General features: G+C 41.5%; 2 protein-coding genes across 3 annotated transcripts; both read right to left on the minus strand.

The window, feature by feature from the left end:
- Positions 1–1,282: 1,282 nt before the first annotated feature.
- On the minus strand, positions 1,283–2,701 carry LOC116333350 (E3 ubiquitin/ISG15 ligase TRIM25-like). Its single transcript, XM_039610406.1, has 2 exons — positions 1,720–2,701; positions 1,283–1,496 (listed from the first exon to the last, which is right to left on the minus strand). Exons 1-2 carry the CDS (start codon positions 2,634–2,636, stop codon positions 1,418–1,420), a joined length of 996 nt encoding a protein of 331 aa, XP_039466340.1. The 5' UTR covers positions 2,637–2,701; the 3' UTR covers positions 1,283–1,417.
- A 4,995-nt stretch (positions 2,702–7,696) lies between these two features.
- On the minus strand, positions 7,697–12,032 carry LOC120439422 (zinc finger protein 229-like). 2 transcript variants are annotated; one of them, XM_039610387.1, is made up of 3 exons: positions 11,675–12,032; positions 9,840–10,103; positions 7,697–8,846 (listed from the first exon to the last, which is right to left on the minus strand). In XM_039610387.1, exons 1-3 carry the CDS (start codon positions 11,844–11,846, stop codon positions 7,900–7,902), a joined length of 1,383 nt encoding a protein of 460 aa, XP_039466321.1. In that variant the 5' UTR covers positions 11,847–12,032; the 3' UTR covers positions 7,697–7,899. The 2 variants fall into 2 exon arrangements, with proteins under 2 accessions (XP_039466321.1, XP_039466323.1); XM_039610389.1 differs by lacking the exon at positions 9,840–10,103.
- Between the last annotated feature and the right edge of the window lie 2,121 nt (positions 12,033–14,153).

The raw sequence follows: 14,153 nt of genomic DNA on the forward strand, positions 1-14,153 counted from the left end.
TGATGAATGCAGAAATGTTGATTAATATCTTGAGATTTTTGATTATTGAAGAGCTATGGCAAATCAGCAGTTGGTGTACAAAAATCATTTATCTCAGACTGAAAGATGACCATGTTCAGGTACAGTGAAAATTACATGTGTTGTATGTCTGTGAAGGTTCTCAGTCATCCAGGTCATCGTAGTCTAAGGCGCTTGGAAAAAAAAGCGAAAAGGACTTAAGTTAAAGAAGTCCAGACGCTTTTCTTTCCAAGTGCCTTAGACATGTGTTGAATATTTTTTTTCTTTGATATGTGTGTGGATTTGCTTGAAAGTGTTCCAAAATTGAAAACTTTTTATCAGCTCATTAAAACTTTATTTACTTTTTGAATTGTATTTTACATTTTTACTGTAGAAATTGTTTAAATATAGAACTATTCACTTTTTATCTTTTCAGGATGAATTTGTACATTTTACATTTTTACTAAGTTATATAATCACTTTAATGTTTTAACACTTTTTTATCTTTTCACTACCACACTTCCTCAGTATTTTTCCTGTATTAAAAATCCAAGTCCCAAAAACAGCAGCTCATATTTGCAGACCGTGGTAATCACATCTGAAACTCTGGAGTTTTACAGGTTAATAAGTATTGTTAAAGAGTATATTTAACAGGAGCAAATATCTGATGCTGTTTCTCAGAGAAAAAAAAAATCTATATTCAGTAGACCAGCTATTGTTTAAACATATAGTTCCATTACAGCACATCACACGTGAGTCATTTGCAGGACATGAGGAAACTGCTCAGACTCCACCCAGTAAAAGCATCAGATAAGAGTTAGAAATATCAATTGTGATATCAAAACCCCTGACATCTCAAATTCTTGATACTTTTCAAAAGTTCAGACCTCTAAGATGTTAGATTTCCGGTTATATATGATCAAGAAAATCAACAATCTTCCACATGAACGTATCATCTCTGTCTATTTGACTTTAATCAACTCTGCAGTGGCTCCAGCACAGAAATAAAGCCAAAGTCCAGCATAGAGCGGCTGAGTGAATTTGGTCTGGACTCTGTGGAGGAGAGTCATGGTTTCAGAGACGCTGTAGAAAGACAGAATACCTGCTCTGTGATCCAGGTACACTCCTACTCTGGAGGACCAAGGACCCGAGAGGAGAGTTCCTATTTTTTTGTGATAAAATGTATAACTTTTGTTGTCACAAAGTAATGCCCAAGATTTGTTACTGTATCCAAATATACATTCAGCTGAATTCCCTACTCTTTTGATATTCTTGTATGAGACTGCTACTTCTATTCCTCCCCCTCTCCACTCCACCTCCCAGTAACAACGCCCAGTAAGACTCTCTCTACTCAGGACTTGATCATAAAAGGTGAACCTTTCTGGATGATCAGAATAAGACTGTTGTTGTTTCATTTGTGTTACTTTTCTGTTCCCCTCAGATAATAACAGCTCTTTGTGTGCTGTGTTTGGATCCAGTGTGATGTCACGTGCATATTTTAAGAAATCATCTCTGGTCTTTGGCTCTGGTGGTGACAGTAAAACATCCACTTCAGTGACTGTCAGTGAGATGTTTGTCCATTTCTTTCGCAGAATGTCCTGTAGTTTATCTCTGGTCTTTGACACAGCTGTTGTCACATCCTCAAAGTACCTCAGAGGACGAACATTGATGCTGGATGAGTGTGTAGACTCACTGAGTGCTGACAGTGAGGGGTAGTTGTGTAGAAACTGGTTGTGATCCTCTGTGTGTGAGAGCTGCTCCAGCTCGCCGTCTTTCCTCTTCAGCTCAGCGATCTCCTGCTCCAGCTTCTCCTGAAGCTCTTTGACTCGACTCACTTCAGTTTCCTGCTGGGATCTGACCTGCTGCTTCACATCAGAGCTTCTTTTCTGGATGAGACGGATCAGCTCAGTGAACATCTTCTCACTGTCCTCCACTGCTTTATCAGCAGAGCCATTGATGGCCTCCACCTCCTGTTGAAGCAGCTTCACATCTTTCTCTCGCTCCTGGATTCTCTGCTGGATGTTTAGTCGTCTCACCTCGAGCTCCTTCTGCTTCTCAGTCCTTTCTGCTGCAGCTGGGACTGTTTCATGGCCTTTATGTTCATCCACTGTGCAGAGATAACAGATACTCTGCTGATCAGTACGACAGAAAATCTTCATCACCTCATCATGACGAGAGCAGATGTTCTCCTGGAGCTTCTTGGAGGGGGCCACCAGCTTGTGTTTCTTTAATGGAGCTGCATCATAGTGAGGTTGGAGGTGTTTCTCACAGTAAGAGGCTGGACAAGATAAACAGGACTTGATGGCTTTCAGCTTCCTCCCAGTGCAGACATCACAGGCCACATCTTCAGGTCCAGCATAGCAGTGATCAGCTGGAGCAGCTTGGAGTCCAGTCTTCTTCAGCTGCTCCACTAAAGCTGCTAACATGGTGTTTTTCTCCAGGACAGGCCTCGGTGTGAAAGTCTTCCTGCACTGAGGGCAGCTGTGGATTCCCTTCCTGTCCTCTTCATCCCAGAAACCTTTAATACAGTTCCTGCAGTAGCTGTGTCCACAGGCTGTAGTCACCGGATCCTTCAGTAGATCCAAACAGATGGAACAAGAGAAGGTTTCTCGGTCCAGCTGAAGTCCTTTCTGCGCCATTTCTCCTCTCAGTGTCAGTGACTGTGTGAGTTCCTCTTCCTTATAACTGAAACTAGCCTGAGCTCTGATCTCAACAACATGCTTCTGCAGTGAATGGAGCCTGTCAGCTCTTACACGTCACCACATGTTGGTTACACCAATCTTCAAACTGCAGATCTGATGGGGAGGGAATGAGGAAACGTGGACAGAGAGGAGGTGCTCTGTTTAAGAGCAGGAAGAAGAGGGAGGGTTATCAGGCTGTGCTTCACTCCAGGAAGAGGAGCAGTTTGAGAGCGATAAAAATGAGCAATTACAGCGTGTTTAACCCTTTTTTATTTACTGGTCGCATCAACTTTGAAGCTTGTTAACCCTTTCTTCTAGATAAATAAACTTCACTTTAGAAATGTCAGAGTTCTCACTGAAGTTAACAAACAGTCCTTTAGCTTGATTCAATGCAGGAGGATAATGATCTTAAACATACAGATAAGGCAGCCACTGACATGATGCTTATATTCAATTTAAATTAATTTCAAATTTTCTCTCCTTCAAACACCATCAAATGTGAGAGGGTGCAGCAGGTGTAGTAGTTGCTATATGAGAAAGTAAACAAATTAAAGGGTTTTCAAACAAATTCAGTTACACAAATATGTGATAAATGTTTCACTATAATAATAATTAAAAAAAAAACCTGACTCCTTCTTTAAAAGTATTTTTCCCTTATTACAGTCGAGTTGATCACAACTTCTATAGTCATCTTGAGCTAATGCATGGCTAAATACAGGTATGTGAGAAGTCAACATTCAGTCAACATTAGGGACTCCAGTGACTGACTGCAGCATTGTAAAACAATCAGTTGGAGATACTGGATATTAGAACTTGGTGGTCTGTAATAGCAGCCCACTAGTAGAGTTTTCAGATGAGGTAGCTGGACCTGTAACCATAGTACTTCCAGTCAGATCAACAGTCACTGCAAAAATCAGCGTCTGCACATTTATCAAGACCAGTAGGGGGCACTGTTGCACACAGAGGCAGGTTTTCTCCAAAACTAGCAAGTACCTTGATATTCTTCAGTTACTGGAGGAGGATGGCCTGCTTGACATTTCTGATGTCATCCATCTGTTTGGTGCCCACTACATCTTTATCCCTTGACTCCGGGCCAATCTCTAAACCTTTGTTGGCGCATTTAATAATCATGCCCTCAGGACAGGAGGTCTCACTCCTGAACTGCTCTGGTGAGTGGGACATCTACAAGAGCTGGACGAGGGCGAGAGACATGGGGAACCAGATCATAAAAATGCTTTTTTTAAAAATATATTTAAGTGGTGAATTGCAAAAAATTAGTGAACAAGTAACTCTGGTCTTCTGAAATTAACAAATAAAACACTAGGATTCAGATTATGGTACACAAAGCCCATACATACTTTTTTTCAAGATTTTGTATTTATTTTTGTCATTAAATTTTGAATCCATGAGTTTATTATGATTCCAGGGTGCTTGCAGCTGTTAATTATTTTCCCCTACATTCCCTATTGCATTTTGGCACATCTGGGAGATGTTGCAGGTTATTTGTCTTATACATTCTTGCTTTTTATTACCACAAATCTAAATTACTGTAAGAATAAAACGAAAACAAAGGTCATTTTTTTTAATCATTGTATTTAACCCTTTCATGCATGAACTATGACAACCTCAATCCCAATTTTTATTCATCTTTAGGCACGAAAAAGATATTTGAATTTCATTTTTTAAACATGTACCTTACTTTATGTTTTCAAAGAGTTTATTACATTCCAATTAGCTGGACCAGTGGGTGCAGGGTATGGAGTGACACATCATGGTCCAATGGGTTTATGTGCAAGTATACCATCAACACTGACACAAATACAAGAAAACAGCCTTTGAATAGCTGTCCACTGCAGTGACCAATATGTGTGAAAGGGTTAATGTAAAGAACGCTTACACAAAAGAACATTAGTCCAACAAGCACCTATTCTGGATTAATGAACAATATGTGTTTGTGGGTTTGAAGGAGCTTAGGGATCCAGGCATTGACTGGGAGAGTGCTCTACTGAAAGAGGAATCCAACAGCATAGTTGAGGTTCCTCAGATTAAGTACCCACTGAATGAAGAAGCCCTGGAGAGACGTCATAGAACAATTAACAATTAACCCTTTGGAGTCACACAGTCGTAACCTGTACAAAGAAGTCTTGCAACAGGTGTCAAACGATGGGTTCAAATTGAGTGGTAATAAATATTTTGCACTTGTAAATCAAATGCGTGGTTGTGAGTTTTGTAACCTTATAAACCAAAATATCTGAAAATGTTATGTTTGTGTATCTATAGATGAGAACTTATGTGTGTGTAAAAATAAAAAAAAAACCTATGTGTAAAACTCTGCACTCAGTTTACCCCACTTGCGTCTGAGTTTCAATTTGCAAGTGCAAACTTTGCCCAGATTTTACATCCTTTCAGCTGATTGGTCAATGTCATGTCAATCAGAAATTTAACAAAAGGGTCAGAGAACAGATGGGTTTGGCTTTCAGCGTGGTGGTTTACTGAGCTTCAGGTCCTGAAAGGGTAAAGGTTCTTTCACATCGTACGCGCACATGCCAGTTTTTTCCTATACTTACACTAAGAAGGAAAACATTCTGTGTGTGTCGGCCTTGGATGAACTTTTTGTCTCAGGTTTACGTGCTTGTACACAACACATTCTCATAACATATAAGACACATAACATACCGATGCTATGCGACAAATCGTCGGTATGTTACACGTTCGGGTGCATGAGAGTGGGTTGGAAGGAATCTATAAATGTAAGCTTATGGTTGAACCACGGGTGCCAGACCCTGCCAAGCAGCCACCAGGAGGGAGCCAGTACATATCTGAGTGCCCAGCCCCGGACACCGAGAACCACCAATGCACTAACTGAGGGCATCAGCCACCAGCAGGGAGTGCGGTGTGGGAAATAGGCCCCCACACCAGGGGGGGCCTGAGATGTTCCAAGAGAGGTGGATTTTAAGACCTGTCCTGACACCTAGACATAGACAAACAGGCACACACAGAACAAGCATGTGTTCCCACCCTCATGCACACATATATGAATACTCAGCACTCACCCAACATGGAGACAAACAGAAATCAACACTGTACACACACTCACACTCCCCAAGGTCCAGGTACCATCACTCCCAGAGGGGCAATCAGCCTCCAGCCCCAGGAGATGTTGCCCTTTTCCCTGGGGTGGAGACAAGCACACCGGCCCCAGTCCTGCAGCAGCAGGGAGAACCAGATGGCAAACAGAGAACAGGGGTGTGAAGACCCCATACCTCCCTCCACCCGCTCATATGTGGTGTTGCTGCATGTTGTTCTAAGCGCATTTAAAACACGGGAGGCATGGTGCTTTCTCCCAGAGAGCAGCAGATGTCAGGCCCCTCCCAAGAACCCTCACATGTGTTTAAAATTGAGAAGTGTGCATATGGACCCATCTTCACCGGGTCCCACAGCAGCAGCACAGCCAAGCTCCACAAAGCCCAGGGCAGCCCATCCCTCCCCACCGCAGAGGAAACTACACCCATCCCATCATTCAATCATCTCACAGACTACATAAGACAATAGACACCCAGGTTGAGTATGTTCCTATATCTATTCCCCATTCTCTGCAGGTGGGGAGAGATATAGGTGATATGGGAGAGAGACCACCTGCAAGGATGAAACAACCTCCCTGCCAGTTAAATAGGGCCCCAGTTCGGTCCATGCCCCAGAGAACCCCCGTGCCAAGGCTAGGCCCTCGTATATGCACCACCCACAACCCCGGTGACACACCACCCAAGAGCCACCAGAGCCCCAACCAGGTCATGACCACAGCCTCCTTCCAGGAAAAACGTTCTTAAGGAATCCGCAGATGCCCCAAGCCTGTACCTACCCCCACATCAACCACAATAACAAAGGTTGGACTATGAGATGCCTTGGGCCGTGCCAAATCGTCAGTATGTTATGCGTTGGGAATGAGAATGCTCTGTTATACAGGGACCGCCAGAGCCTTTTAAACGGATCTGCGGACCTCAGGGGGAAAGCAGTGTTGTGGAAATGACACACACACTTCACTAGTCAAGATAGTTACAAAGCTTTCTTCGTTATGAATGAGCGATAAATGTTTTTATTAAACATTTGAACCCAATACAACTCTCCTAGAGCATATAAAGTCAGAGAAATACATGTTTTGAAACAAGGAGCAGGCGCATCTAGTACATGCAAAGAAAAGAATCGACATACAAGCAGAGTTCAGCGGCCATTGCAACACAAATTTAGGATCCTTCACTCTTTGTTTGCAATGAGCGCAGATCATTCTGCATATACGTACATACATACATACATATATATTAGGGGTGCAACGATACACAAAATTCACGGTTCGGTTCGGTTCGATACTTTGGTGTCACGGTTCAATATTTTTTCGATACAAAAAAATGTTCATGCCTTTTTAATTTGTCATTTATTAAAATTATAAATAGATATTTTAACTCAAAAGTACAGTTTTTAAATTTAATGTTGCTGAAACAACAAAATAATAATAAAAAAAATAAATCTATCAGATTGAGAAATCACTCATCTTTGGAAAAGAGAGTTTATTACAGAGAAATGGCTCTTTCCAAAATAAAAGCTATACTATATGCTTCTTCTGGGGTATATTCTCAGCAGCATATTAAACATATCAGGTCCCCATAAGGAGAATCATGTGCTAACGGCTGTCTAAATGACTCGGGTAAAGTTTGTAGCATGCGTGCTTGTTGTTTTTGTCTGCTTCCACTTGTCTTTGCACTAGGATGATGTCGGCGTAAATGTGCAGTCATATTCGTTGTGTTCCCACTAGTGCTGTCAGCGTTAATCTCGTTAAAATGACATTAACGCTATAACGCGGCAAATCTCCATTAACGAGTTACCGCGGATCGCCCCGTGCGTGGGGCTGGACGGCGTCAACACGTTAAACAAACCAACAGAAGAGGAGATTACTGAACTTTAACCTTAAAATCAGGGTTCGCCTGATACAATTATAAGAATAAGGTAATAAACTGAACAAAGAATGATGAGAGTTCTTCACTCCTCTAGACAATCCAATTTTATTCAGTTTTACTTATAAAGCACAAAATCACAATGACAGTTCTGTCAAGACGCTTTAAACTGTAAAGAACCTAAAATAGCAGAAAATACTGGCTTGAATATGAATCATCTCTCCAATCAGTTGTTGCAGCGACTTGACAGTGTAAGCACTACCACCATCACACTGCTATGACCCACAGGTGCTACGAGAATGCAGCTTCTCACCTTTGTGAGTTCTTGTATGACAGTTCAAAAGTGATTTCCGAGTGAATCTTTTCCCACAGGTGCTACAAGAATACGGCTTCTCGCCTGTGTGAGTTCTTACATGAGATTCCAATGCTGCTTTCTGACTACATCTTTTTCCACAGATCCCGCATGAATATGGTTTCTCACCTGTGTGCATTCTCCTGTGTTTTTTAATTGCTGATAAGTCAGAAAATCTTTTTCCACACGTGGTACAAGTATATGGTTTCTCACCCGTGTGAATTCTTTCATGACAGTCCAAAATTGATTTCTGAATAAATTTTTTTCCACAGGTGCTACAGGAATACGGCTTCTCACCTGTGTGAATTCTGCTGTGTCTTCTTAATGCTGATGAGTGAGAAAATCTCTTTCCACAGGTGTTACAAGTGTACGGTTTCTCGCCTGTGTGAACTCTCAGATGTATAGTCAGCTCAAATTTATGCCCAAAGGTTTTTCCACAGGTCTCACATTCTAGAGACTTTTTCCTTGAGACAGGTTTACTCTCACTCTCTGACACAGCAGTGTTGTCTACTCTCTGTCTGTGACTTCTCTTCCTGTGACGTCTCTTCTTCAGCTCTGTATTTCTAGTAGATCCTGACTCCACATGCCCATTTTCATCATGATCTCGGCTCTCTCCTTCAGGGGAGCTGTGAGAAAGAAGCTGCTCACTGTGGTCACTTTCCTCATAAGATCGAGTCTCCATGAAAGTATCAGTCTCCTGCTTCAGTCCAAGCTGCTCTCCCTCCTGACTGCTGCAGAGCTCCTCCTGTTCCTCTTTAATCCGTGGAGGCTCTGGGTCCTCCTGGTCCAGAATGGTGTTCCTCTCCTGGTTACAGACCTGCTGGTCTGTGAGAACCTCGTCCTTTTCAGAGACATCCTGCTGTTGGAGGTCTGAAAGTACAAATGGACAAAAGGATAAAAATACATTTACTGATATGAACTATTAGCAGGTGTCTACATAGTGAGCATGTCACACACTTATTCCAGTGAAATTTAAAGTGTACAAATGTGACAAATTCATCTCAACTCAAATTAAATCACTCTTATTGTCACATCACATCTGCTGGTACACTTGGTAAAGCATAGAGCTGTGTATCATCACTGATTTCTAGAATCGATTCGATTCAAATCGGGGAAATTTTGCCTCAGAAAATCACAAGTACTATAATTCTGATCACTATTATGGCTGGGGTGACTGGAGTCTTTGATGATCCTCCCCCCTTTCCTCAGGCACCGCTTCCTGTAGATGTCCTGGGCCGAGGGAGGCTCACCTCCAATTATCCTTTCCGCACTCCTCTCTGGAGAGCTCTGCGGTTGTATGCGGTGCTGTTGCCATACCAGGTGGTGATGCATGAGGATGCTCTCAATGGCACAGCGGTAGAAGGTCCTGAGGATGTGGGGGCTCATGCTGAATCTTTTCAGTCTCCTGAGAAAGAAGAGGCACTGCTGCCCCTTCTTCACTGTTTTGTTTATATGTCCTGACCATGTGAGATCCTCCGCCAGATGTACACCTAGGAAATGGAAGCTGCTTACTCTCTCCACAGCAACGCCGTTTATGGTGATGGGGGTGTGTGCTTCTCTGCACCTCTGGAAGTCCACTATCAACTTGTTTGTCTTTGCGACGCTGAGGGTGAAGTGGTTGTCTTGGCATTAGTGGGTCAGGGCGCTGACCCAGTTATTTGTGTACTGATGCAAATGACTATTTAGTTCTGACACTCTGATTGGCAAAGTTCAGCTTCATATGTGGATGTATGTGCTGCTGTATATGTATGAAATGTACTGTTGGTGTGTTGGTAGTAACACTGTTATTTTTACAATGTTATTTTTACTCATCACCTACATGAGTAATCTTCAATTTTATTAAGACATCAGAGTTTTACATACCTATTCTGTGTAAATTTATCACAGGTTTGCAGATGGTCTCCATCTGTCTGAGCTGCTCTTCATCAGTCCAGACAATAATGCCTTCAGCCTCCTGCTTCAGTCCAAGCTGCTCTACCTCCTGACTGCTGCAGAGCTCCTCCTGTTCCTCTTTAATCTGTGGAGGCTCTGGGTCCTCCTGGTCCGGACTGGAGTTCTTCTCCTGGTTACAGACCTGCTGCTCATCCAGACCCTCCTCTTCATTACAGTCATGATTTTGTGGGAGGTCTTGAGGAACAAAGAAAAAAAACAAAAAACAGAACAAGGTAACTAATGTGATGATACAAGAACACACACAACACTATTTTACAAAAGCATGAATCTAAACCTGAATAAATCGTGATCAATTGGAGAGACAGTGAGCTCAGATTGTAGCCTGTCCGGTGCCACAGAGTGGTCTTGATCATGTTAAATTAAGTGTATGAATGTAGGATGTTTTCATCAGCTGAGGCGCGCCGTGGAGGCACTCTCATGCAATGAGGTGGAATTCACAGGTGATGGCGGTATATTTTTCATGTTCACTGTAGAGCTTCATTACCAGGTCATGTGATAAGGTCTATCATATTAGATGGTCTGTCTAACAATATCAATAGAACCTAAAACACTGACACCTGATGAACTGTGGAATCCTGTTGGAGAAAATAAAGTTTAAAAAAATAAATAAATGCAACAAAATGCGTATTCTTTAAAAAAAACATTTTTTTCTTTAAGCTTTTCCAAATTTTAGTGCAGAATAAACTTTAGAGCACTTTAAATATTTATTATAATCTGGTTTTGTGGAAAGATAAACTAGTTTAGATTTAGATATGTTTACAAAATGTGTGCATAAGTGTTCAAAATGTACAATTTATATTTGCATTTCAAGTTATAAAAATAATTTACTCAACATGTCTGTGTTGTTTTTTTAACAGTAAAAAAATACTAGTGGGATTTAGTTTTTTGTGTGATTTCAGATCAATGAATGATGTCAATGAAAAAACAACTAAATTCAGACATGTGAGGTTGAGCTGAAAAGAATGATACCAAACAAGGCAAGAGGAAAAAAATTAAATGAAACACTTTAAAGGTGAAATACAAATGTAAAATCAAAAGGTGTCAAAAATGGCCGGTTATATTTTGGACCTCAGAGGGTCAACCCAACAAATCATGAAAAATTAGGTTTACATTTTTGTTCATGACAGTGCAGATTTATGACATTTTGTGTAAATTTAAGCATGCAACAATTTGATTTTTTTCTAACGAAAAAAGTGTGAAACTTAAGTTAGACTTGTGTTTGTAACATGGGGCAGTTCCCATGTTGTGTAGCTTTCTGGATTTTATACTTATTGGGCTACATATTTATTAATTATACAGGCTATACAGTACATAACATCACATGTTTTATGTAACTAAAGTGTTTAAGTATGTGGGCTACAGAAAATAATTAAGTTATAGACTATATTTATATGAAAAACGTGTATACTTACTGCATTTGAATCATTGTAACCACCTGCATATGTGTTTGAAAAAAGGGCTTTGATTTTGCCACCCCATTTGATTTCTTTGCCACCCTAAGAAAATTTCTTTAGATCCGTCCCTGGGCTGCTCAGAGATGCTGCTGTCCACATTGGCTTAGTCTTACTCTGCAGCTACCAGGAGCTAACCTATCAGTGACCATGGACCTGCACCAGTCCAACATAGTCCATCACTGGACACTGACCCACAGCACTGATAAATACCCAGTTTAACATCTTCTAGTAAAGTCAGTCACACTGAAGAATCTGAGCTTGAACAGCACAGAGTTAAAAACATGTCCATACCTATGATGTGTGAGTTTCTGTCGGGTTTCCGGCTGATATCCAGCAGTCTGTGCTGACGGTTGATCTCCTCCTCATACTGGACGATGGTTTTTTGAACTTCTGAGAAGATTTCTTCACAAACAGCAGTTAGTCTCTCCTTGATGAACTCTCTCAGATACTGAGCTGAACTCATTGCTGCTTCAACTCAGACTGGACGGATCGATACAAGCATCGATACAGACAGATCTACACTAACGTGATGGGATCGATACTTAAGTTTGTCTCTCTCCCCGGAGTTCAGTCCGCTTCGTCCATTGACTGTAGAAAACATGGACGATGCGACTCCGCCTCCTCCTATTGTGCAAAAATGAAGCCAAAATATCCCGCTTGTGGAGGCTGCCATCTTGCAAATTTGGAGCCAGAGTCTGCGCAGTAGTGACTTGAGGTGGAGCGACTGTGTAACGCTCCCGCCCACACACCCGCTGGACATGACCGCAAACACGCCCCCCTACACTTTTTACGTAGCCCGGCTGCTCGAGTTTTTTTTGCTGGTTTACCACGACTGACGACTCGTTTAATTAAGGTAAATACAACCATGTCACTGTTATAAAAAAAGACGCACAGCTTATCATCTTATAGTTCTAAAATCACTCTGTTGTTAATTCGTTTGCTAGATTAGCCGCTAGCATACGCACTGTGTTGGAGGCTTGTTGTTAGCTATTTAGCGATGCTACACACCTGCTACTCTAATAGTCTGTGTTATTGAAGGATTCAGCACTTCTGTTTTTTTTAATCCATTTTTAGACAGCGATGAGATCATCTGCACACTCTACAGAGGCCCAGAGTTACTGTTAATATCAAAAATGTAATGCTGTCCTTTGAGATTTTAACATAAGACTGTGAGTGTAATGGATCTAAAACTGTTTAAATCTTCAGAGCCCTCTACAGCCTGGTAACATGGAGACTTTAAAAACATCAGCAGAACGTTTCAGTAGTGTAGCATAATTTGTTCTTTTCATTTAATAACAGAGTCCATATTATATCAACAGCTACATTCAGCCTGCGGAGAAACTAGTGAGGGAGACCACCAGGACCAAGCTGGGTTTCCTGGGTCCAGAGGTTTGGAGAAACTTCTTCCTTTTCTTTCATCACAGCTGTCCTGTGCCACAAGTTCTGTTGACCCACTGAGAGAGACTTCATTTAAGAAACACCAGGAAGACTGAAGCTCATCGCATAGATCAAGCAGGACTCATGATCTTCACCAGCGGCTCCCTCACAGGGAAATCTTCAGCACTCCTCCGTAGGCCCGCCCCAGGAGATGGATAAACCCAGCATTTCATGAACACTGTGATGGAGACCTTTGGTTTGTGTAATGTTATAAAAACTCGGATACTCCCCAGAGGCTCCAGACTTTTACATAAAGATATTATATTCAGTTCTGTAGAAACTTAAATATTTAAAAATATGTGATCCTCTCTGGTTACTCTGGGATGAACAACTCTGAATCACTTTATGGTAAATAACACACTATCTGCAAAAAACTGTGAAAGAATTCCAGATGACAAGTTTGTAGTTCAACATACAAGTGACGACCTTTGACCTTCATCAGGTTTTATTTAATTGTGCCAGAGAAAATCTCATATGCTCTTCATGCAGCTGAGTACACCAAGTGTTTAAAACGGAAGCTGTGCAGGTCTGAGATCAGCAGCTTTGTGAAACACCAAACTGAGGTCCTGTTAATGCTGATATATAGTGACACAGTTACATGAGTGATTAATCCTTTTGTTTTTTTGTCTTTAACTTTATCAATAAAGCTGCAGCTTTCACTACAGCACATGTAGTACTTTAACCTTTGTACTGTTTTCATCAGTTCATTTTGCAGTTAACATGTTGGATGATCTGTCTGCTGTCACTGGGTGGTGCTGAGGTCTGAATCTGAGGGCAGCTCCTGTAATCACAAAGAGAACAGAACCATCACAAACTCAAATATAAATTTTATCCCACAAAATTGAAATAAAGCTGATTCTTCTGTCCTCACACACTCAGGATCTGAAGTTCTGAAAACATGCTGTTGTTTGCACATATTTGATATTCAGTTCTGCACAGGAGCTGAAGCAGCGTGCAGCCTGTTACCTTTACAGTATAATACTTGTAATAAAAGTACAGTAACAGTAATTAGTGACTGATTAGCCCGGAACGTTTCTCTTAATTTCTTTAGTAAATTCATTCACCTGCACAGATTAGCTAAACGAACCCTGACAGCCGAGTGCTCATCTTAGCTAGCTAGGTCTCAGGACATAGCTAAGGACAGTAGTTACGGAGTAGCTTACAAACACGTTTAACTTACCGAAAAAGTGCAGCGGGGCCTCGGGTCCTTCTGTCGGGTAGTCCAGTTTACTGAAGAACACCTCAGGCTGTCAGGTTAAAACACTCGGTCGTGTTTTCGTAGCGTAAACGCTGGCCCTCCTCTCAGAGCCTACGCTCTATCTGCTATTCCCGA

The sequence above is a fragment of the Oreochromis aureus genome, linkage group 3 (genome assembly GCF_013358895.1).
Source record: "Oreochromis aureus strain Israel breed Guangdong linkage group 3, ZZ_aureus, whole genome shotgun sequence".
NCBI classification, from domain to species: Eukaryota; Metazoa; Chordata; class Actinopteri; order Cichliformes; family Cichlidae; genus Oreochromis; species Oreochromis aureus.